The following is a 24109-nucleotide window of genomic DNA, read 5'->3' on the forward strand; positions in this document are numbered from 1 at the left end:
CTTCGATATGCAGAACAAGGGAGGTTCAGGCAGTTATTCATGTTTGCTTGCTTATTGGAGGGGGCGGAGGAGAAGAGAGAGAAAGGGGAAAGAGACACCCTTAATGACTTTACAGGAACACAGTTCTTCCTTCAGTAATCCAATTTCAGGAAGTGGTCTAAGAGCAGTTCCTTTTAGAAGGTCAAGATAAGTATAAAGATAATCCCGAATTTACAAAGATTAAGACACCACACATTGCAGAGAGCAGAAACAGAGTAACAAATGAGTTTGGCAGTAATTGTTACTCTATTTCAGTGTTCAGGCCTGAAGGCAGCTGAAATGGAGCACCATCACCATGCCCCCCCCCAAAAGGAAGTCAGTTTGGAAGTACTTGTACATGGAAATACCTACTTTCTACATTGAGGAAGTGCTACTTTGTTTTTTGAGGAGAAGCTGTTTCTCAAGCACTAACAAGTTCTTGTGTGCATGCTTTGCTTGCTTCATTAACATCAATCTGATGGGCACCTGAGATCAGCAGTCCCATTTGGTCATGTGGACAAAATGCTGCAGGATTTTACCGTCTGAATTTCACACATGCAGCCAGCATGCACAGAAGACTGTGAGGGAGAGAGGATTTATCTCGCATGACAAGCCTGTAAAATCTTTACATAATAATGCAATTCTCTATTGGCTAAAAGCACATAGTGGACTGTAGCCCTCTGAGTAAAGGGAAAGAATGGAGAGTCCAAAATGAGAAGCATTTCTCTCCCCGAGGCAGCTATGATGAGCTCTGCTATTGGCTGTATTACAGCTATCAGCTTAATACTGGATCCTCCACCCCATTTTTAAGCAGTAACTTGCACTTGTATGGAACGGATCGAGTAACCAAGCTTTTTCTGTTCCTGTATATTATCATTCTATAAACCGTGCAGCTGTAACCCAAAGCTTGTCATGGTTAATGGTGCTAGCATTTACAAGTGCAATGAAAAGCAGGTCCAGTGAAACAAATTATGAAAATCACCAATTGTATTACAAAAATACCGTGTAAATCCATTTGAGGTATTCTGATACCATGGAACAGCAGTTTCTCAGGCTCTTATTCTTCAAGTTAAAAAAAAAAAAAAAAAAAAAAAGGTTAGCCTGAAGATAAAGGTGATGGGCTACATTTTAATGTGTTACTCCATCCTTGTGTGTACTTAAGATCCTATTTTTTTATTAACTTAGCATTAAGTCTTCAAAAATAACAATAGTAAGTGCTTACTTCTAGGTGTGCAAAATGTTGCCTGTGAATTGCTTGAGTATAGGCAGCGTGACAAAACAAAAAGTCACTTTCATATATTCAGTATCAAGGCAGTATAAACTTCTCCTACCTTTGGTTTGATCTAAGCCAAATACATTTTTAGAGAAGACAAATTAAAAATAAAAAAGCCAATGACTAAAATATGCACGATTTCCTGAAAATATAAACATATTGTTGATTTAAAGATAGTTTCTTGATTTTTATTTTTTTTTTAAACTCAGTGACATTTTAAAGTGCAATATAGGTATCTGTTTAGAAATGGTGAACTAGAATTTAAGAAAGTTTCTTCCCACTTCAGGGCAAAAGTAAAGTTGACGCATCTCTCCACAAAGATCTGTCTCTAATTGTGAGAGCAGATTACTTGAGAAATCATTTTTGTTCTGGTGTTTCCAACAACATTAGAAGCATCTCACCTTTTTCCTTCATTTCATGCTATTCCCAAATTCTGCTTCATTTTTTCATATACAACATAGCTGATGCTGACAGCTGGAAGCACTTTCATAAAATTAGGGGCTATGCCCCTATAAAGTCCTCTGATTCCCTCTGTAGCAATAATTCTTTGAAACAGACCGACCATGTTTAGCTGTGGAGCTCCTTCCACTGAGGCTAAAACAAAAAGATAATGTGTTATACAACATTTCTAGCAATGTTAAAATTCTTAAGCAAGTACTAAACACCTGGGTGGTGAGCCTACTAGCACCTCTAGGGCCACTGATTAAAACTTGAGTCCTCACAGAGAGGAGATTTCTCTAATCCCAGACATTTGAGAGATATCCATGTGTCTAAGTCCCACTGAAAAGCATTATCCACCTACACTCCTTTGGAAACCTAGGCTCTTATCCTTAGTCTGTGCACAAACCTATCAGGCAAGAAAAGTGCTCCCAGACTATGACAGGAGCTGTATGTCTGGTAGTCTTGTACGGAACATGGCTCTCAGAGCGCAGAGAGCACGGGTGTCTGAAATGCTACATTTGAATTAAGTATGATGAAGAACAATGTTGGGGGTAATAGGGAGAAGGGATCAACATTCAGAAAAACTTTCCAGATAAGTCCTTCGTTTTCCAAGTTGGGCTTTTTTATTCCCATGTCTCTGCTACAGCTATCCCAAACAATATGATTTTGATGTGACCACACAGAAACATTTTCAGTACAACAGGACTCACCTTGAGCCTGCATGCGTGTTCTGATAAGAGCAAGAGGGTAACTGGCTAACTGCCCACACGTGCTGGAAATGGTACCACATCCCAATAATACAAAAACACCTGGGTTAGCAGAGCTTGAGGCATAGTGTTCTAGCCACGTACTCTTTAAGAGCTGCCAAGATATAAAATTAAATAATAAGACAGGAGATCTCCATTCAAGAAAGTAAACAAATACATCTTTATTCATAAGAAATCTTATGGGCTCAATCCTGAAAAGCACCAATCTCACTACACCAGTCCTACATGCTTACTTTTAAAGTGCACAGGTAAACACCTTAGCACATGGGTAAGGACTTTAACCAGACTACAGTAGTTAGTGCCTAGAAGAGAAATCCTTAAAAGATCCAGCAGCAGCAACAGTGCCCATGTTCTAGACCTGTTAATACTTTGGGGGAGGAGGAGGGGAACACAACTCATCATTCTATAGCGTGCAACAAAATCTCGCACAGCTCTGCACGTCACCCCATGCAGAAGCAAGGGGGCAAACTGTGGAAAAGAACTTCCATACTGCTTTAGAATCATAGAATCGTTTAGGTTGGAAAAGACTTTTAAGATCATCCAGTCCAACCATTAACCTACACTACCAAGTCTGCTCTAAACCAATCAAGGGTAGACCAGACTGAACCATGTCCCGAAGTGCCACATCTACCCGTTTTTTGAACACTTCCAGGGATGGCGACTCCACCACCTCTCTGGGCAGCCTGTTCCAATTCTTGACCACCCTTTCCGTAAAGAAATTTTTCCTAATTTCCAACCTAAACCTCCCCTGGCGCAGCTTAAGCCCATTTCCTCTCGTGCTAAAAACGTTTGAAAACGTTTGCTCAAGCAATTCTGCTGAATACTACTGCAGTGTCACAAAAAGATTTGTCTAGACTAGAAAAAAGACTAGTCTGTGCGCCTGAGTTAAGTAACACACTTTGAAGCAACATCTAGCATCTGAAGTAGATAAAACATTGTAATTGTTACTGATGGGTATAAGAGGTGCCAGTTCCTCTTGAAAGGAAAGAGTGTTTCAAACTCCTCACAGCAACTGTATGCCAGCCACAAAGAAGTCCAGTGACAGGCACAAACACATAAGAAATTCAGATTACTAAAATCCAATTATAAATCAGAGAAAATGGCAAAAAAACGTATTAAGTATCATAAATGCAGGATAGGTAACATAATATGAATATTATGTCAGGTTTTTAAGGCCCATATTTGCTATAGAACAGGTACGTTCCAGTCCAACAAGGTTATTTAAGTACGCAAGCATGTCGCAGGTTTTTAAGGCTCATATTTGCTATAGAACAGGTACGTTCCAGTCCAACAAGGTTATTTAAGTACACAAGCATGTTGTATTGCCAAGGTCTGTGTAATCCTGCCTTATGAGTAGATTTCTTGTTCAGTACTGTTGCATGTAGGGGCCCATTGGCACAGGCACTCCTCCAGGAGGAATGAACAAAGAAAAACATTAAAGTCTAGCAAGATTAGTGGAAATTCTCATTTATCCATTTTAAATTGAAGGCAACTGTAATACTACAAGCATATTACAAATCTAACTAATGATACAGGTATGCTAAAGAATAATTACCCTTTTTGTAAATTAATTCATGAAAGCTATATGCATTCAGTGATCTAAACTCACCTCATAAACAGCAAGGTCAATGCCAGCATAAGGAATTATACCCAGAATATTAGGAATATAGCCTTTGTAGAAGGCCTTTACACCTTCTCTTTTTAAGATCTTCTTAGCACAGTCAAACATCCCAGAATATTGTCCTGTTTTACCCACAGCCAATCTGGTCTTTAAAACCTAAAGCGGAAAAAATAGTAGCCTTAATTACATACCTATTTATTAATGTATTTTATAAACACAGGAAAACACAGTATCCCTTCTGCTTATTCAATTCTGTGGAACTGCTTTGCATTTTAGTACTTCAAATCTCCTTTGTGATGACTACTGTTAAGGCTTTGTTAGCAGTAGGCTTCTTTAGGCTTTATCATTAGTGCAGACAGGCGTGCATACTACCATACACTAGCTTACAAATTATTAGGCTTTTTAAATTGCATTTTAGCTTTCTTTTCTTGATTAAAACAGGCAGATTTTTGATCAACTTCAAGGCAACAGTGTGGGCAATATTTAATAGAAGCATTAGCTAAAGAACAAGCGAGAGCATTAACATACTAGCAGATCAAACTTCTGATCTGGGAACAGCAAAGCACATTAAGAAAATAATCTTTCAAAAAGCACAACCCTTTGAGAGGTAGCTAAGGGATATAGAGATTGTGTCTCACTACTGAAACCCAGCATCTGATTAATAATGCAAATAAGTCTATACAGCATCTTAGGACAAAGAAATTAATAACAGTACCCAAAGGAAACCACAGAGGTAATTTCCTGAGCAAGAATTTGGCCTACTTTAAAGCCTCATAAGACTGCAGATTCCTCAGGAGTTTCCTGACACTTTGCTTTTCTCTTTTACTTAGAAACACCCTAAAAAACACTTCTAGGGCAGTATTATATCTTTGTTAGGAAGATCAGAGCATCTTATGTAGAATAGCTCACCTGTCTCCATTGATCAGTATAATCCAGACGATCTACATAACATTTCAGTTATTCTATAATTTAACCCATCTCTGTACTCAGACTAGTTCTGACTCAGCAGCCCTAACAACAAGGATGCTTTTTAAAAAGAGACCATTACCACTGTCAGCAATGAAAACAGCTAAGTTCTATTCCTATTGACACCCCTCCTTATGAACAAGGTATTTAGGTTACATTTTTCATTACTTCCAAATCTTGATGTTGGTATTGGTTTAATCCCAGACCCAACATATATTCCATTTTTTTGCACAACAAGATAAACTTTCCGGGGAACCAGCAGTAAAGGAAGTACATCCCACTTCTATTTAACAAAAAAAGCAGGATGTGAAATAGCCACCCTAGAGCAGTTAATATATTAATACTAGTTAAATTGCAACATATGTAGTACCACATACAAATACGTCCTACAGCGGAAAGAGTAGTTAATCCACCCAGTCTCAACGGTAGCTGTTATATTCTCCCTTCACACTCATCTCCTAATCAGATCCAGCTCCAATCATAATGCAACAGAATTTCATCAGTTCTGCTACAGGCAAGACCATTCCTTGCTTACGTATAGTAGGAAAAAGATTTATGCCCAATTTAGAAAATAGCTTGAATATGTACTTAATTTTAAATGTGTTATTGGATTTTTTTTTCCCCCTGAACTAGGTTTTATTTAAACATTGCTTTAGACAATACTATACAGCCATATATATAGAAAAATGACAAGTATCAATTAGAACATAGTATATTCTAAAATGCCTAGTACTGAAATTCTGAAAGAAAGTCCAAAGTAAAAATAAATTATGACACAGGAACACAGAGGAATTCCCATAATACTTTCACGAGCAAAATGGGGCTTACTTTGGAAATTAATTAGACATTTGGTAGAGCCTCCAATGGAAGCAGATGCTGTTACTTACCTCCATGGGATAAATAGAAGTTTGTGCTGTTGCCCCAGCCAAAGAACCGGATACAAATCTTTCCACGGTGCCTAACTTTCCGTCATCCTTAGTGAGTATCTTCTTATACTGTATAGTTAACACACATAAAATAAACATCACATGCTTTTTAGGACTGGCAAGAGTTACTATGAGGGGACTACAGTACAAAACGTCTTTTCAAGCTGTACTTACTTTTTCCATGTAGTTACAGTTACATCTACTAACCCAACAAATTTAGCACGATACTCACTGCAAAGATTCTCAAGAATACAATAAATATTCCAGCCTGCAAGAATCCTTTACATTAAATATCTCAGCTACCCACAGTACTGTCAGATATTCTACAAAAAGCCAACACAAAGGTACCTACACTATGGCCCCTAGATAACAAAGAGCAACCCAACTCCCTTGCAGATCCAGTCTCCAATTAAAGAATGAAAGATCAACTAGCCCATTCACAGAGACACTTAGAGAGCTGTTCATACTGTTTCATTCCAGACAGAGACACCATCATGCAAGAATGCACCAGAGCTCCCGAAAGGCAGAGCAAGAGTAAGGAACAATGTGCTCAAAGTTACTCTACGGCATCAAAACCTGTCATTCAGTCTTGCAATATCCCAAAGTTTACTTGACTTTTTGTTGCTTTTATTTCATAGTTGTACAGAGATGTACAATATGTTCATTTAGTCTTACTTGAGGCACTAGCAAGATCATTTAACTACACCAGAACGGCAGTTCATTTTCCAGAGGAGGATTAGGCCTTAACATGATGCTTAAAGCTGATTCAGAGGTAAATATAACTCTAAAATCCAGGCTGAGGGCATCTTGCATAGCACCGTGATACTTGACTTAAAAAGAATCCTGTATAAGTTCAGCTGGCATAAAGCACTAAGTTTTTGGTTGTTGTCACTTCAAAGCAACGAACTATATATAAATGCAGTACTCCATACTTCATATGTATGCGGACTGGAGGACAGTTTAAAGCGTATGACAGATTTAGTTTATTTACCCTGCTTATAATACAGTAGCAAAATCTGCCTAATACCAAGTATTCTATTAACAAAATAAATAGACTATTTTAAATCTGAAAGTCACTCTAAATTACTATGACAAAATCCCCAACCATGACAAGAACTCCTCCATAATACAACAGTGCAAATAATGAACAGTGAGAGTGATACAGTATTTTGTTTACCATTATTTTCATTCCTGATTTATCATTTTACCTGTTCATAAGCCCAGAACTTAATAGCTGTTTCAGGAGCTATTTTCACAACATTTACACCGTTTCCCCTCCAGAGGGATCGGACACCACCTTCTTTCAACATTTGCTTAAAACCACCGGCTATATTCATTTTGTTTGATTTTGAACCATGAACCTAAAAAAACAAAGTCACAGTAAAGAACACTGCTCTGATTAGAGTGCAAAACTCATCACCCAAGTATTGCTTAAATATATCAACTAGCAAAAACACATGCACTATTGAAAAGAATCTTATTTTAGTGGCACAAGTACTATAATATTTTGTTTACATTTTTGCCAATATGATTATGGAAAGGACGATTTTTATGAATGCAAAATATGGGATTTGTCAAAACATAAGTGGACCTGCAGAATTTAGATATTGTATTTTGGCCATCAGTTTTCCATAACAGCTCTCTAAAAACCTGAGGTGATACACTGGAAACTAAAATGTTCTTGAACATTGCACCTACCTGCATCATCACTTTAAGGCGATCTAACGGTGCTGTACCTGTTCGAGAGACAGCACCAGCCACTCCTCCTGCCAACAGCTGTTTCCACCACTGTCCCGTCTTTTTCTCTTCCTCCGTGAACTCATCTGGAACAGTCAAACTATCTCCTATATCCAACACCTATTAGAATCCAAAGCAAAGATGTGCAAATAACTATCTCGTTCCATCATCTCCATTTTATCAACAGTTCGAATTCCAAATTAACCTACCACCTGAGACTATGTAAGTAAAATGCTAGCTAAAAATAAAAAATATCTCTAATTTACATGCTATAAATTAACTTGCTATGGATTGCTATTGCTATTCAATAAATAGCAATTTTTAATGACTTCTACATAGATACTGAGTAATAACACCACAGACCCACCATTTCAAAGACTGCACCATCATCATTAAAAATTATGACAAATTTCCGCCTTGAGTATGGCCCAAACAAAGACATTCTGTCATGATCAGTAGACCTTCACAGACAGCACTAAAGCTCAAATGCTTGTATGTTGCAGCTAACCTTTCACCAGACAGCCTTCTGGGATTAGTTTGGTAATCTCCTAAAGATGCTAACAAGAGATTTTTCTCTCATGGTAATTTATTCACACATATGTGGGATTTCCCCTTCCCCCCACATCCCCTAACATTTTAAAGTAGAATTTTTATAGCTGATATATCAGAATATTCTGTTTCTGGTAACTGCTGTGTATTATCTTACAACATGACAAGTTTGCCTAATGCTTTATAAATTTTCTTATCATCAGTTACACTGAAATGACACATTCATGACTTTTTTCAGCTATAAAAGTTTGAAATTTCATTAAGAGGTGCATGTTTGTATTACCACTCAATTTGATCAAAGAACAACATCACTATAGGCTTTAGCGATAAAACTGTCCAAGACATAAGACTATGGAATCTCACGTATCACTTAAACATGGTCTCTGCTCTTCATGTAATTTATAACCATGATATATGAGAAAAAATACATGTAGATAATGCAAAGACAATATTATGCATAAATTAAACCTATAAAGAAGCAAGAATGTTTTAATAACTGATAAGTACTGACCAGAAAGCATGTTAACTGATAAACTCTTTTTTTAACTACTGTTGATTTTAATTGTAGACACTACATCCCTGATTTATGCTGCATTCCCTATCTGTTAAGTAGACAGAATACTGTCTTGGTCATTTGGAACACAAGAACTGCAGGATGCAGATTATAGATATAGCTACTGGGCAAACAGGACAAGCATTTTGTCCTGTTGAATCGATACTGAACATAGAACAGATTAATTGAAAAATCCTTTCATCTTTCTGACATTCGTGGTTTCCAAGTAAGGTGTCATCAGTTGCTCAACTACATGGAGTCATCAAAAGATCAATCAGAACTCTCAAAACATAAATTCAATGTTCTTAGAGATATTATGCATATCTACCAGGGTTTAAACCTTGTGTCTACCGAGCCCTAAACACAACTAAGAAAAAAAGCTAAATTTGAGGGCGCTTAACAGAAAAGCCACAGCTACCAACTCATAGTAATTCTATGCCAAAGCAGCTATCTGCTTGGAAGAGTCTGACGGCAATTAAAATTTTACAACAAAAACAGAATTGGAAGAGTTGTCAATGCCAGCCAGGCGTGTGAGGTCTCACGTCTAATCTTATCTGAAACACCAGCTGTGTTGCCATATAGCTGGATTTTGCTTGCTGTGATAACTGGGTCATCAGCTGACTGCAACACTGGAAGATCGCAAGAGACTTCTAAAATTGTTTCTTAGGGGTAACTAACGACATTCCATAATGAAAAAAAAAAATAGATCTTATGTTTAATAATAGTAATACAAAGCATTTTATTAAAGCAAAGGGGTTTTTTCCACTAAGTAAGCTGGGACCAGGACTATCTGACCTCATAGCAGTGCCTCAAGTGTTTTCTTCAGCAAACAGGGACCTAACTCCCTTTTTGGCAAGCATTTCTGAATTGAGATTGTACAGTGTGAACACTCAAAGCTTTCAGATCTCATAAACTGTTTTTTTTATTACGGAAATGCTGACTAATCCCTGAAGATATAAATAGTCTTACTATATTCAAAGAAATCTGTCTTTACCTAACTTTATGGATTACTCCAATAATCTACAGGAAGGACATTTAGCAAACAGGATTACTATTGGTTTACTTACCTTATTATTTGTTCTTAAAAATCAGTCACTGAGGTGGCAAGACCTCCATTCAATAGTAACTTAAAAAATTATCTGCACAGTGGATAGCTTATTGCTGTATATTCTGTCATTCTTAAATTAAATTCTATAGCACAAAAGAATGTGAAAACATATGCACAGAAAATCATCACTAATGACACTGGTAATTTTATGATAATGATATTACTATATAAATGCAAATACTGGACTAATTTCAACATACAAAATAGTTAAAATGTTTCTATAGTTTGTTTCAACACATCAAAAGCAGTGAACATAGGAATGTACTGTAACGTGAAAAGAAAGACATTTAATATTGTAGTTGTTATCTTTCTGTGGAATATCTCCAAAGGAAGAAAAGGATTCCTTCCTAAGAATTACTGATAATTATTGGCAAAGTTTAGATTAAATTCTTTGTTCAGAAGAAACTCACATCACACTATCCTGCTTGTAAATGGGAGAGCACAAAGTGAAAAGGAAAACCGAACAATCTTAAATACAGGTATGCTTGAAGCATAACAACTGTGAAGCTGTTATACTCAATATTGCAAATTAACCCAGCAGAGATGAACTTAAAAGCTGCACCAAGTTAAAAGAAAAGTTGAACTTACCGTGGAATGTTTCCAATATCGAATTATTTCCTCAATGTCTGTAGCCGGGTTAAACATGAAATGATCTCGCCACTCATTCCAGTCTACTGTCATTGTCCCATCAGCATCAATACTGAAAAGAAATTGAACAAAACTAGATAAGGAAATAGTAGCAGGGATTTTTTTTGTTTGTTCTGTTTTGTTGCCTTTTTTTTTTTTTTTTAAATATTGGCCATCACATCAGTGACAACCAACTGTAAATTCCATATGGAGACTTCCAGGCTGAATCTGCCATGGCCTTTCAATACTATGGTTTTCTTATCCAAGTGCATCTGACATATTCCATTTAAAAATGCTTCATTCTATCAACAACATTTACAGGGAAATGAGATAACATTCTCCTCCCAGAACTAGATGCTCAAATAGTAATTAGATTTACTATCACCCAAGAACAGATGGAATATGTGAGAATTCCTATAGCGGCACCACTGAAGGTACCAACACCTTTCAAAGTTATAATCCCAATTATCCTGTTCTCTGAATTATAAAAATATAATAATTAACAATACAAAGAAGCTTAAAATACTTTAAGAAATAATAATTCCTGACCTTTGCAGGATCTTTTCTGCCTGTTTTTCTGAAATGCTTATACCCAGTATCTTGAGGGACTGGACAACTTCTGATGCTTCAATTTTTCCTTGAAACATTAAAAGAAAGATGATACGTATTTAAAACATGGAGCTTAATACACTTAGCACTTCGGAGCTCACTAAGTTCCATTATAACACCTACATAAGAGCAAAGATAATTTAAAATCAATTTAAACACAGATGATGTATTTTACTGCAAGGACTGAGCGAAGTACATTAAAATCATGCAACCAAATGCAATGCAAACATTCAATGAGTTAAAAACTATTTTATCTTTAAGAGATACTTAGAAACTTCCCTACAGTTTCTCCATGTGGGGAACAAAGAGCCCCAGATCAATGGACCCGGAAAATAATAAAAAGACAAAAAGACTATAACAATTTATTATTTCAATCTATAGTAAACTATAATTATGATCCTATCAAGGAAAAGAAGTAGGGGCTCCATATTCACAACTTTTTGTCTCCAGTTTAGACAAAGAATATAAATGAAGATAACTTTTAATGCATAGTTTCTTCAAACAACGTTTGAACAAATACAATAAATGAAGGCATACCGTCATTGTTTTTGTCCAGGCTCTTAAATGCCAGTTTCATCTTTTTCTCATGATCTTTAAGATACTGCATAAATTCTTCAAAATCCAGCTGTCCATCCTGGTTAGTATCTCCAGCTTTAAAAATTTTCTGTTAAGAGAAAATTCAACATTTGACTTTTCCAAATTATAGCAGGTCACAAAGCAAGAGCAGCATGGCAGCCCTGGCTTTAAGAAAAGCATCACATTGGTCACTTAGGGAGTAAAATCAGGAAAACACCTAAGCATACACTTCAGAGCTACATTTTGTTTTCAGAATTTAACAGACACTCAGTATTTTCATAAACAGAGAAAACACTCAGCAGCAAAGATAGATTTAAAAAAGCATTATTTATTATTTACATAACTTTACTATTCAAAGATTGTAAGTTTTCTCACCAGCACTGGCAAGTTACACCTACAGGTATCCAATAATTTGTGGAGGAGAAGGTGGGAGACAGGACAGAATCATGAAAGAGAACAACTTTGAGCCTGTGAGTTTCCTGGTTATACATTAAATTTGTCAATATGTCAGTAAAATGAAACAAACACAGTCTTAACTATCCTCTTTAATCCAGTGGTCTAGTAATTATAAAGATAAGAATACAAACAGCGATTAACTGTTTAACTGCTGACAAAAAAAAATACAAAGGTCTTGCCTGACTAGCACTTCCACCCCCTCAGGTTTGAGAAGACAGGGCTTTCTGCTTCAAACTGAAGCCCTGACAAAAAATTAAACCAAACAAACAACAGACTTGTAACAAATAGAAGCACAGTTATCTTCCATTTTTGCATGTGTTTCTAGTAACTGTCCTGCAGATAAGAAACATCTACATGTAAAATTAACTACGAGCTGAATGCATGGTATACAATTGCCAGCACTGCAGAACACAAGCCTGAAATACAGCCTAGGCATACACTTCTCCATCAGCAAAGGGCCAGAATACTCTACCATTTTTGAGTGTGAAGACATACTTTTTAAAAAAGGGAAATTACAGCAGCCCCCCCAAGCATCAGCTGTAACTGCTGAGACACGTCTTCAAAGGCAAAGCCCCACGAAGGGCGAAGCCTAAGCTAAGGAGCTCTGCAGGATTTATTAGCGTGGGCTTTACGCCACAGCAAGGGCCGCCCCGCACACAGCGGGCTGCAGAGCGAGCAGCGGGGCCGAGGAGAGGCAAGGCCCGCTGCACACCACCGCGTTCCATCCACTCTCGCACTTCCACAGTGCTGCTGGCAATTCCGGCAGCACACACAGGAAGCGGGCAGAGAAATCCACCCCAAAACCCTGCTCCAGAACACAAGATTTAAGGGGAAATTATGCCTCATCTCTTCCTTTGGCATCAGTCCCTGTGGTCTCCTTCAATGTGTGAAATCCTACAGGAGCAGCACTCCGTACAAGGCGGACAGGAGACCAACCTGACAGCACAACCTCTTGGTTAATGTGCAGTAAGTTTCAGAGCACTTCAGGGTACACATAAAGCGTATGCCAAAAATTCTTCCAAATATCTTCCATTTCGCAGACTACCTTGCGCAACTGTAGTTTCTGAATAAAGTAACTCTCAACAAGATTTGCATGGCTGTTCTAATCTGCAAAATCTCTTTTTAATCATTTTGTTTACTCCACTATAATTAGTAGAAGTCCTCAAAAGACCAAAGTCCAACAAGTTCTAGCCTACAGAAACTAAACATAAAGGAAGTTGAAAACTCTGGTGGTATTTGTTGCAGGTGTCTGAAAAAAATTGAAGACATCCAAATACATTTATGTTGCCTCCTTTATCTCTCCTATCCCTCTACTAAAAGAAATGTACTTTAATACTTAATTTCAAAAAAACAAAATTCATAATATTATCATAGATTTCTCAATGGAAGGGAGGAAGACAATGTGGTACTCCACAGTGAAATAAGAAGCAAATTATTTACCTCCCGTAATACAGCAAGTTATGCACCATAAAATCAACTCAAGTTACTGCATACTCAGATAAAGGTGTTTGGTATCAGCTTAGAAAAATAGTGGGTTTGGTATACTCATAAGTCCAGCTTGATTGTCATTTCTGTTAATAACCTATCAACAAAAATATACTCATCAATTCAGTTTCATGCCCTTGCCAATATGGTTAGGGCTGTTCAGAATTTCCCATTACGAAAAAAATAGTTCACATTTATTGAAGTTTATGGATGCATTCCTGACCATGACCTTCTAACAAGACCATTCAAATAAACCCAATCATACATATAAAAAAACCCAAACCAAAACCCACCATTAAAAATTACTCTAGCCAGAAGAGAGTCTCCCCCTCAAAGACACCGCAATCTCAACCCGTCCTGTACTCCACGCACGGCACCTCATACCGCAGGATCAGGGTGCCCTGCTAGACTCCCACAAGCTACTGGGGAGACGTAATCTATGTGGCATATACACACTTTGAGCGAATTCTAATCAATGCAAATTGTTACTATTCCCTACTGCTATCTGAACTACACAAAGAAAAACGTAGAACAAGGAGAAAGTGTTGTTCGGGCTCACAGATATGACAAAACTTTAACTGCATTCCAAGTACAAAACCTCCACTGCTGAGGATGACGTGAGCCAAAGAAAACGGAAATTCCTAGGAGGTTTAGAGAGCTGGCAATTAGCCAGTGTGAAGGGGGCACCTTTCATTTCATCTGCCTAATGAGCGGATTTTATATTGGAACAACTAGAAAAGGATAAGCACAAACATACTCTCCATTCCCTACTTTTGTTTTTACAGTTATTTTCCAGACTTCAAGCCAGTCCCAGCCTCTCTCAGTGCAGCAGAACAGAAGCGACAGGAAACAAAAACGTATGCTTTCCCTCAGCAGGCACATGCATTTTTCTCACATTACAGATCTAAAAGTTCATACAAACAAAAGCCTCTTGCTGTCTCTGAAATGTACTAATTATGTGGGTGTTAAAGTTTCAGATGAAAACCAGTAATTTGCAAGTTTGTGGAACAAACAGGAACACTAAAGGAGCTTGCCTTCCACTTGGAGGGCAGAAACTCCCTCGTGGGGGGTTATATACTCCGTGGACATAGCCAGCAGGAAGACGCTTACTTGATTTTGTGGCACACTAACTCCCAGGTACAAACTGCCCATTCACAGCATTAAATAATAATTCAGGTTGAAAGGGACTTCTGGAGGCCATCGAGCACAACCCCGGCTCAAAGCACATCTAATTAGATATAATTAGATCAGGTTGCGCAGGACCACATCCAGTTGAGTCTTGGACATCGCCAAGGATGGAGATTCCACAGCCTCCCCAGGCAAGCAGCTCCAACGTTCAGTCACCCGCACTTCAGTTCAACACTGAATCCCACTCTGCTGTTCTGCATTTAATATACTCCCAGATTTTGCATAGTTACAACCACTTGTCACTGTGCCACTTCCTGGTTCACCAACTGCTCTGATGGAGGAGAACTGGATGCATTTTAAAATAGGCAGGCTTACAACAATAGAACAGGAACCAAACTATATGCCAGTCCTCGCTTGGAAGTCCTGGGAAACAATGCTCAGTGTGCTTGCCACGTAAAACCTGCCATTTCTTGTCACAGACTTACTGTGGGATCACCTCACCTTTAGGTAGGCCCAGCCCCAAGAGGAAAATGTTTATTTTTTCAAGGTGTGCCATTCCTTTTCTCATTGTCTAAAAACTTTGACCCCAAGCAATAAAGATAATTCACTAGATAAAATGAAACGGTGACCACACAAAGAATTGCTAAGTACCGATAGATACAGGAAGACAGTTTAGATGATCTTTCCTTTCAATGCTACGGGCCTTCACCATACTGACTACAATGTTCCTGTGCTGACCTATTTGGTCATGACACTGCTTCCTTTTTCTTTTTTTTTTTTAATTCTGCTACCTTTTTTCTTTTTCTGCTGTGTATTTTGTTAATACAGCTGCTTTCAAAAATCCTGCACAGTGAGGCAACACCAGTGTGAAAGGCCACAAGTACAATGAAACACTGAAGAATTTTATTTTTAAACTTCTGAATCATATAAAGCATGTCGCAGTGTTGAATTCCTACTCCTCCAGAAGACCTCTGTATTTGGTGTGGAAACATAAGCCAGCAGGTCTGTTGAAAAAAAAAAATCAGAAAAGTTACAGACATGTTTTATATATACCTAAAAATCCTGACACTCTATAAGTGGCCTGATGAATCATTAGATTACTCTGTGCCGAAGTTATGAACTTTAACACAGTCACGGCTACAATGTAAAGACAGAGAATGCAAGACACTAGAAATCTTAATGCTTTTATGTAGACTTTTCTTTTAAATTCAGAGTTCAATTTTTATATTACTTAGTATTATTATTTGTGTATTGTGCGTAAGCCTTCACATTCTGATTACAAAACTGAATTGTGCCTGAAAGGTGGGGCTGCTCAGTACAAATGATTACCAATCATCTCTTCATTAGCTTGTTATTTCAGCTAATTAATATAACATAAAGAATATTTAAAAGGAAGTGACCCATCAAGAAGTTACTGGGTGTTTCTAGCTTCCTATCCTGCTAAGTAAAAAACCAACACTTAAAGATATGTAATTGATGCAATTCATTGTTCTGCAACCTCTGCCTAGAGTTCCAAAGGGCACAGGTACAAATACTGCATAGAAAAGCCACCAGCACAACAGTACAAACAGCATCATGACTTTGGACATTCTCAAATTTCACATTTTCTTTTAAAACCAGAGGTAATATATGTAAGACCAATCATGATATTCCCTTCTCCTCCTCTTCCCTTTTTCTATACTTTCCCCCCTCACCTCCAAAATAATTAGTGCCAGTCATTCACATAGCTCTGCATTCTACAGTTTTAAGTTATTAGACTGTCACAGCTCAAGTATATGCAACTCTCCTCTCTTTACTGGATATGTACCCTACAATACTAATGTTGTCCTTTTCCTATCTATTCCACCAAGACTACACAAATTCATGACACACAATGATAACCCAAAAATCAATAGTAAAGATTATTAAAGTCAGTCTAGTCAAACTGCATCAGTTGGGAGATAAATCCAGCACAAAGGGAAAGAGCCTGCGGATGCGTCCGCACAGCATTATACCCCAACCAGTGAGTTCACATCACACACTAACGAACCAGACTGCCACTTAACCTCCAGAAATCAACACAACACTGCATTTTGAGCAAAACAGTCATTCGTACTGCCTCCAAAGACTTGTTCAAATGCTACATTCATATTTATTTGCTTCCCTCCCAAAGGATACTACCAACATGTAAACAGTACCCAAGCAGGCTCTTTAGACCTGTCAGAGACAGACTTTAACAGCCTCCCACTCCAGTACAGCAGACTTCCACCCTTGGCAGTAGCAGAGGTGTTGCTATCAGCTGCAGAGCTTCCCCTTCCTGTTCTTTGTCCTGAGCACCACTCTTCCCTGAAACAGGAAAGCACTAGCAGCAGTCTTCTCCATGGTCCATTTCAGGTAACAGAATCTCTATAAAATGAGCCTAAAAAGGAAGAGATGCAAGTCATGAGTATGCTCTCCAATATGCCCTGCAGAAGCTGCTCCCTCAGGACCTGGATAAACTCTCTCAACTCATAGCTGTGAATTAGATTCCAAGAATCTGAAACAGCATAAACGGGAGACACAAACTATCTCTTGTACCTTCATTCATCATTCCTTGCAAGTTACACTGGTATTTTTGACTTTGAACATACTTGGTAGACTGACTTTTTCCATTAAATAAGACTACTCTGCTACAGAGGCATCTCCACCTTACAGTCATGTTAAAAGATTTACCAGTTTACCTTGTTTGTTTACCTGGGACACACTGCTGTCTCAAGACAGGAATTTAGCAAAGCATTTCAGCGTGTGATTAAGAGATCTTCAAGAGGTGGGGGTTCTCATATTTGGTGCCTGGCATTCTTGCACTTTGCAGCAAGTGGAAGAACTAAGCATTCATTGTACCCTGTCACTGTTCAGGAAAAAACCTATCAAGTTAGTATTTAAAAAATTCATTATATCTCCTTGGATATTTAAAGTGTTATGAAAACAAACTTATATTCTTGGTCTTTCGTATGGAGACTTGGAGACCACAGCACGTATCAGTTAAAAGCTTCTGAAGCTGTGCACGTTGAAATGAAATAATGACTTACATGATTGCTTACAACTGAAGTCAGATGTAGTACTGAAGATGGTTGTGGTATTTCACAGTTAAGTCCCCATAATCAGACATAATCGTAACACCTGTTATGACCTGAAAAGCAACTAAGTCGTTCCAGTTTTCTACCATCACATCACATGACATTTCTTCTGGTATAAAGTTGAAGATGCCTGCCTACTCTAAATCTGCAGTACCAGTTTTGGCATACTGGTGAGAGAAAGGTTCATTTGACATAAAGAATGACACACAGACATGAAAGTGCTGAAGCTTGTAAGACTGCAAATTTGCATATCATGTATAATAATAATTTCTAAGAGTAGATATTGTGTGATCGAAAATGCCCATGTTTCTTCTAAGAAGTTGCCAAAGTAACTAGTGCTTTTTGTATGTTTCTAGCCAAGCTACAACATAATGAAGAAGCTTCAGTTAACTGGGTCTACTAGCCTTCTAATTTTGCCACGTAAGGGAAGTTACCAAAACTAAGAAAAGCGCAAAATCTTAATAAAACAGTGGAGAAACATCCAAGGACATATTTAGCTCAGTCACTAAACAAGTATGTGCTTTCTGGACTAAGAACAGCTATGTAAGTCCAAGCTGTGAAGCACTATCTAGCTGCAGTGTTCCAAGGCCGGAGAAAAGCACAGAAGGAAGCCACACACACCTGGCCCTGCTCTCACCTGTCCTCTCACACTGAGACACAGCACAGCGGCCTGCCTCACCTGACAGGATTCTGTATTTTCTTTGGTTTAAATGCAGCAACACACTTCAAGTGTTCTGTGTATTTTTAGACTTTGTTGGACTAAAATTTTCATAAACACAGTCAATTACTCTAAACAGACCATATTCTGATTGCTGAGAATGTAGTCTCATTTGTTTCCACCACACAGAGGTGTCTCATCACGCTGTTTCTTCATCTAAAGGAGCCTTAACGCAGGCAAAGACTTATGTCAAAACCTGACAGAAAGATGGTCCAAATAAGATCATTATACTGTTTCCAGAATGTAGTTACTCATTTCAGTAACATCTTTCTACTCCTAGCTCCAGGACTAGATGTATAAATAGTACCTGCATTTGTATGCTTGGCTGTTCCTACCCCAAACTGAAGCTTGAAATATGGAGTTCGCCTCCTACAGGTTTACTGTAAGGATTGATTGCAACAGAAGGAAAGGGTGAACAAAAATAGTACTTCATATAACCACTCACACCATTTATGGCACTCCTGCCTAAAAGACTCATCGCATTCTGAAGACACAGGATGAGATCATTTGAGATCTGATCCCAGTGTCTATTTTATGTCTTTACTGGACAGCTCCGCTAACCAAAGTGACCGTACAATAGCTGTTAATGTTGCTTGTAGAGCACCATTTGATACTGTCACCACACTGAATTCCTTCTCTGTATGTGTTGACGTATCATGTCAGGAATCTTTGGTAAAGCTTTGCAAAGTTACCCACTCCTGGCAGGTAATATTACTACAACATAAAACAGGAGTCATCCTGGCAGCCTCTAAGCAGCACACATTTCGGATTTTCCAGTGGTTTACTTTTGTCTGTCAGATACCAACAGGAGGCAGGTCAAGTAGAACACAAAGTCAGGAGCTTCTGTCATGTAGGGCTAATGATGTCTTGCTATGGGAAAAAATGATTCTTCCTTAGAGGGACATACAACGTATCTCCAAAGCTTACCACATGGTTTCACATCAATCCTCGTATCTACAATGTTACTTCACCTAAAAGAGTGTCTCATCATATAGTAAACATTAATAAAACTGCTAAGACAACTGATGAAAGGTGAAATAAACAGAGCATACCAGTAGTCTATTACTCAAATGGACAGCAGCTTTGTATCTTTTAAAGACATGCATATTCCTTCTAGAGAGGAATTACATTTCAAGAGAAGAGAGGAAAGTAATACTAGTAGCTCAAACACTAATTTATACGTGAAGACGACGACTTAAGATGAACCAACTGACTTTGCAGTGACACACAGTAACACTCACGTGGTCCCCTACCAGGAGTTATCTATGAAGCTGCTGTGCCCCCCAGAAGTATGGTGACCAACACTCCCGTGTACATAGATTTTGTCCCATACAAGAGAAGCCAGCCCTGCAAGAGCGTTTTTGGAAGCCTAACCCAGACCTGCATCTAGAACACAACAATAGTGCAAGGCCTGAGACCCCGACCCAGCCATGAGGGACCAAAGCCTACTCTGCTTTAGGATATCCCAAGGTCTCCCCACCCCACAGTGCCACTACCATTGGCAGGGCTGAGCAGTTCAGCAGCTAACACTTTGCAACACTGTGTAATATTTCTACATCTCATTTCCTTACTCATTAGTTATTAGTAATTATAAGACTACTTCTGCCTCTCCAAACATAAATATCATTCAATATCTGACTTCATTAATAAAATACCTTTTTACCAAGTAATAAAAAGACATTTTACAGAGTCCAACATCGCTTCAGAGCTTGAAGTTAATTAAGTGGAGAAGGCAGCTTCAAGCTGCAGGAAAGTACAGGAAGTAGATTAGCTACATAAAGACAAGAAAGAAGCTGGAGGCAAGTCTTACTGAGGCTCTCTTACAACAATTCTAGTTATTAATAGTTATATATAACCAGTCTAGTTTCTAGTTCAAACCGTGCCCACCATTAAGGTTAAAATAGTGAGCATATAGAAGTTTCAGCACACTCCAACAACTCTTCCACCCCTTTCAAACGTGCAATATGACTCATGGCTTATTTTGTTTACTCTCTGTTTCTTAAGCAACTAAAGGCAGCCAGTTCCTGCTCTCCATTACATCCAGGTAAGTCTAGCTTATCTCTGTTGATTTCATGGGTTTCACTTCCAGTTTATTCTGTAGCAACTGAGAAGAATTTGACAGATACTCAGATGTGCACTATTAATGAAAGGCATCACACTGATCTTGAGAAAGAACTTGGAACTTCAATTCTAAGTTGTTCCAAACGTAAGGAACATGCCGCTTGTGTCTCAGGGCTTTCAGTGAATTATGTGGGAAGACCACCCTTGTTAAATGCCAGAAAATTAACTGGTCACCTGTTCCCCTGTTGTTCAATGTAAGTAAAAACCCCAAATTGTTACAGTCAAACTGGTACAACAGGTTTTCAACAATGTGTATATAACGTGTGATTGAAGTTTGCAACTAGCATACTCTTAATACTGACAACTCTTATGGATAAGCAAACAGGACAAACTGTCCCTTCCTTTATACACCAAAAACCGAGAACGCACAATGTACTTACTGTAAAGATGATTTTGACCAGAAGCAATACCGAAGTGAAAGCATGCTTTCACTTATACTCTCACACAAGCATCATTCAACTCAAGAGGCCTGCTGGATACTTTTCCCTTAAGTATATGAGACAGAGAATTAAATACACCAAAAAGAGGTAAAATAGAGACCAAATAATGAGACCATGGAAAAGAATTGGCAGTGTCCCACAACTAGTATAAGGTCACTGAAAATGAATTATTGACCCAATATATCTCTTAACACCGCAGTCAAAATTTAAGTTCACTTTCCTGAACCTCTTTCAGAAAGTATGCAATGGTTAATGCAGGCACAGCAGTGGAATGCCATCCAACCATTCTTTATACTCAAACAAAGAACAGGACTGTTACAGTAATAGCTGCAGCACAGATCTCAGCTGTACCTGTTCAGGCTAACTGAACCTACGCGTACCTTTTCAGTGCAAACTCATCTTACAGAATTGTGTATTAAATGATTTTATATTCTGATCCCTGGGGATTACCGAAAACAACCAGGAAAGAGGAGTTTCTCTTCCAGGTACAGATCAGATTTGCTAGTGTAACTCCATGTTGCACTGGAATGCTCTATGACTCAAGTTTTACTGACTTGTGAGGTCACAACATTGATAAGAGGGGACAAAGGAATTTAATAGTCCAACCCAATCACTGCAGAATCCATAGCCCAAAGACTGTGTGCCGTCTGTTTTGTGGTTTCGTGGTCCCTGTTACAAGTGTGCATTCTTAAATAGAAGGGCCTTGGCATCAGACACAGCCCATGCCAAGAAGAATGGTGTCCATGTATTCATGGAGACCTAGCTTCAACAACTAGATCAGATACCACAACTACGGTTACACAAATTTACTTACCAGCTGCCCAAAGCGAGCCTTAATTTACTCTGACCTACATCGCGCAACAAGCGTAGTGACAGACAAGAGCTGTAAATTACCATCCTTTACCGTGCTGGAGGAGGAATATGCTATCAAATACCACGCAACAAAGAGTTAAAGGAAGCGAAGAGCCGACACACGATGAGTAAACCCGGCCGTGCCATAGCAGAGCGACAGCCGCGCTAACAGCCCCTGCGCTCGGGACCCCCCCTTGCCAACGCCGAGGCGCGCCCGCACCACGCAGCCCCCGAGCAGGCTGGGCGCCGCCGGTCAGGAAGAAGGCAGGCCCCAGGCCGGCTTCGCCCCGCAGCGCTCCGAAGCCCCCGCGTCCGGCTCCCGGGTCTGGAGCAGCCCCCGCCGCGCCGCCTCGGCTCCGCGGCCATCGCGGCGCGCCCCAGCCGGCCAGCGCCCCACCGCCGCCGCTCGCACCTCCTCCGCCTCTTTTCCCAGCGGGATGCCCATGGCCCGGAGGCCCGTCTGGAGCTCGGCGATATCCACCCTCCCGTCTTCGTTGAGGTCCAGCTTCCTGAAAAGGTTGGCGTACCGGGAGTCGCCATCCCTGCTCCCGTCGCAGGCGGCCGCCGGCAACACGAAGCGCCGCAGGAGCGGGAACATGGCGGGGCCCTGCGCTGCGGGCTGCGGGCAGCGGGACGCTCGCCCCTCGGCTCCCGCGGGCTGGGCGCGGACGGGAGGCACCGCCTGCGCTGCCGCCAGCGCCGGCCCCGCCTCAGGGCGAGGGGGAGGACGGAGGGCGGGGGCCCCCGCCCTCTGTCCTCCGTCCTCCCCCTCGCCCTGAGGCGGGAGGCGGGAAAGGAGCGGAGGCGGGAAAGGAGCCGCTGAGGGGAGAGCGCGGGCGGCAGCCCCAGCCCCAGCCCCTCGGGCTCCCCTCAGCTCGCCCTCCGCCTTTACACGGTTGTATCCGGCCAAAGGTTTCCAGCACAAGCAGCGAAACACCAACGACGCTGCAAAAGGCCTCCTTTGGATACTTGGGCCCATTCCAGTCGCCAGCGGCTGAGGCCTGGGTTGAAGCTGTGTGAGGAGCCCTCAGCCTAGAGACCCGACGGGCGCTCTTTAGAACAGCGTGGCTTCTTTAGCCTTGCTTAGCCTAACAGAACAAAAACTAGAATAGGTTTTTTTGCTTCATAAACGTGGAGTAAATGCAAAAGGAACTACTACAGTGATACAAGTGGTGTAAGAACAAATGGATACAAAATGTCGGCAAGCAGGCTCTCCATGAGAGCTGCAGTGAAAACGAGCCGCTGACTTGAGTCCTGCTCTCTTGGTGCATAGTCAATACGCAACCATGGAAAGTGCTTTTCAGCCTTACAGCAGAAACTTAGCAGCCTTGCTCAGAGAGTAGTTAATAAAGCTAATGTGCTACACTGTCTGACCGTAGACTAACAGGTGTTTGAAAAAGGGATAGACGCTACTATGACTTCCATATGTAAATACTATCTGGTTGCTGCATTATAGGTTCATAGAATCACAGAGCAAGTGGGGTGGGAAGAGACCTCAGGGACTCTGTAGCCCAACCTCCTCCTCAAAGCAAGCTCAGCCATGAACTCAGACCAGGTTGCTCAGGTCTTTATTCAGTCTTGAAGACCTCCAAGGACAGAGACTGGACGACATCCTCAGGCAGCCTGCTCTACAGCCTGACTGTCCTCACAGGGAGGAAGCTTTTCCCTTTTGATCCACTCCGAGCCATTCTCATTTCAATTTGTGCCTGGTGTCTCTTATCCTCCCACCGTGCCCCATTACAAGAAGCCTGTACCCTATTTTCTTTGTAAACTCTCTGTAGGCACCAGGAAGGTGGAGGCCTCCTTTTAGGTCCCCATAAAGCCTTCTGTTCTCCCAGTTGAGCAAGCTCTGTTTCCTCAGCCTCTCCTCACAGAGCCAGTGCTCCTGCCCCCAGACACCTTGGTGGCCCTCTGCTGAACTCTCCGGTTTATCCATGTCTTGGGGAGCCCAGAACTGGACTAGAGTGTCTAAATACAGTCTAGCTTGTGCAGAGTAGAAGGGGATAACCACTTCTCTCCATCTGCTGGCCATGCTCCTGTTAA

General features: G+C 40.1%; 1 protein-coding gene across 4 annotated transcripts; it reads right to left on the reverse strand.

Annotated features, from left to right (window-relative positions):
* Positions 1–349: 349 nt before the first annotated feature.
* On the reverse strand, positions 350–22672 carry SLC25A24 (solute carrier family 25 member 24). Of its 4 annotated transcripts, XR_012831073.1 has the most exons (13): positions 22479–22672; positions 15632–15844; positions 11733–11859; positions 11136–11223; positions 10548–10659; positions 7711–7869; positions 7221–7373; positions 5974–6081; positions 4109–4276; positions 2443–2593; positions 1693–1885; positions 1021–1080; positions 350–596 (listed from the first exon to the last, which is right to left on the reverse strand). XR_012831073.1 is itself a non-coding variant. In XM_075711138.1 (12 exons), exons 1-11 carry the CDS (start codon positions 22662–22664, stop codon positions 1707–1709), a joined length of 1644 nt encoding a protein of 547 aa, XP_075567253.1. In that variant the 5' UTR covers positions 22665–22672; the 3' UTR covers positions 350–1080; positions 1693–1706. The 4 variants fall into 4 exon arrangements, 3 of the variants coding, with proteins under 3 accessions (XP_075567253.1, XP_075567254.1, XP_075567256.1); XM_075711138.1 differs by having other exon boundaries at positions 350–1080; XM_075711139.1 differs by lacking the exon at positions 15632–15844 and having other exon boundaries at positions 350–1080.
* Between the last annotated feature and the right edge of the window lie 1437 nt (positions 22673–24109).

The sequence above is a fragment of the Pelecanus crispus genome, chromosome 5 (assembly GCF_030463565.1).
Source record: "Pelecanus crispus isolate bPelCri1 chromosome 5, bPelCri1.pri, whole genome shotgun sequence".
Taxonomy (NCBI): domain Eukaryota; kingdom Metazoa; phylum Chordata; class Aves; order Pelecaniformes; family Pelecanidae; genus Pelecanus; species Pelecanus crispus.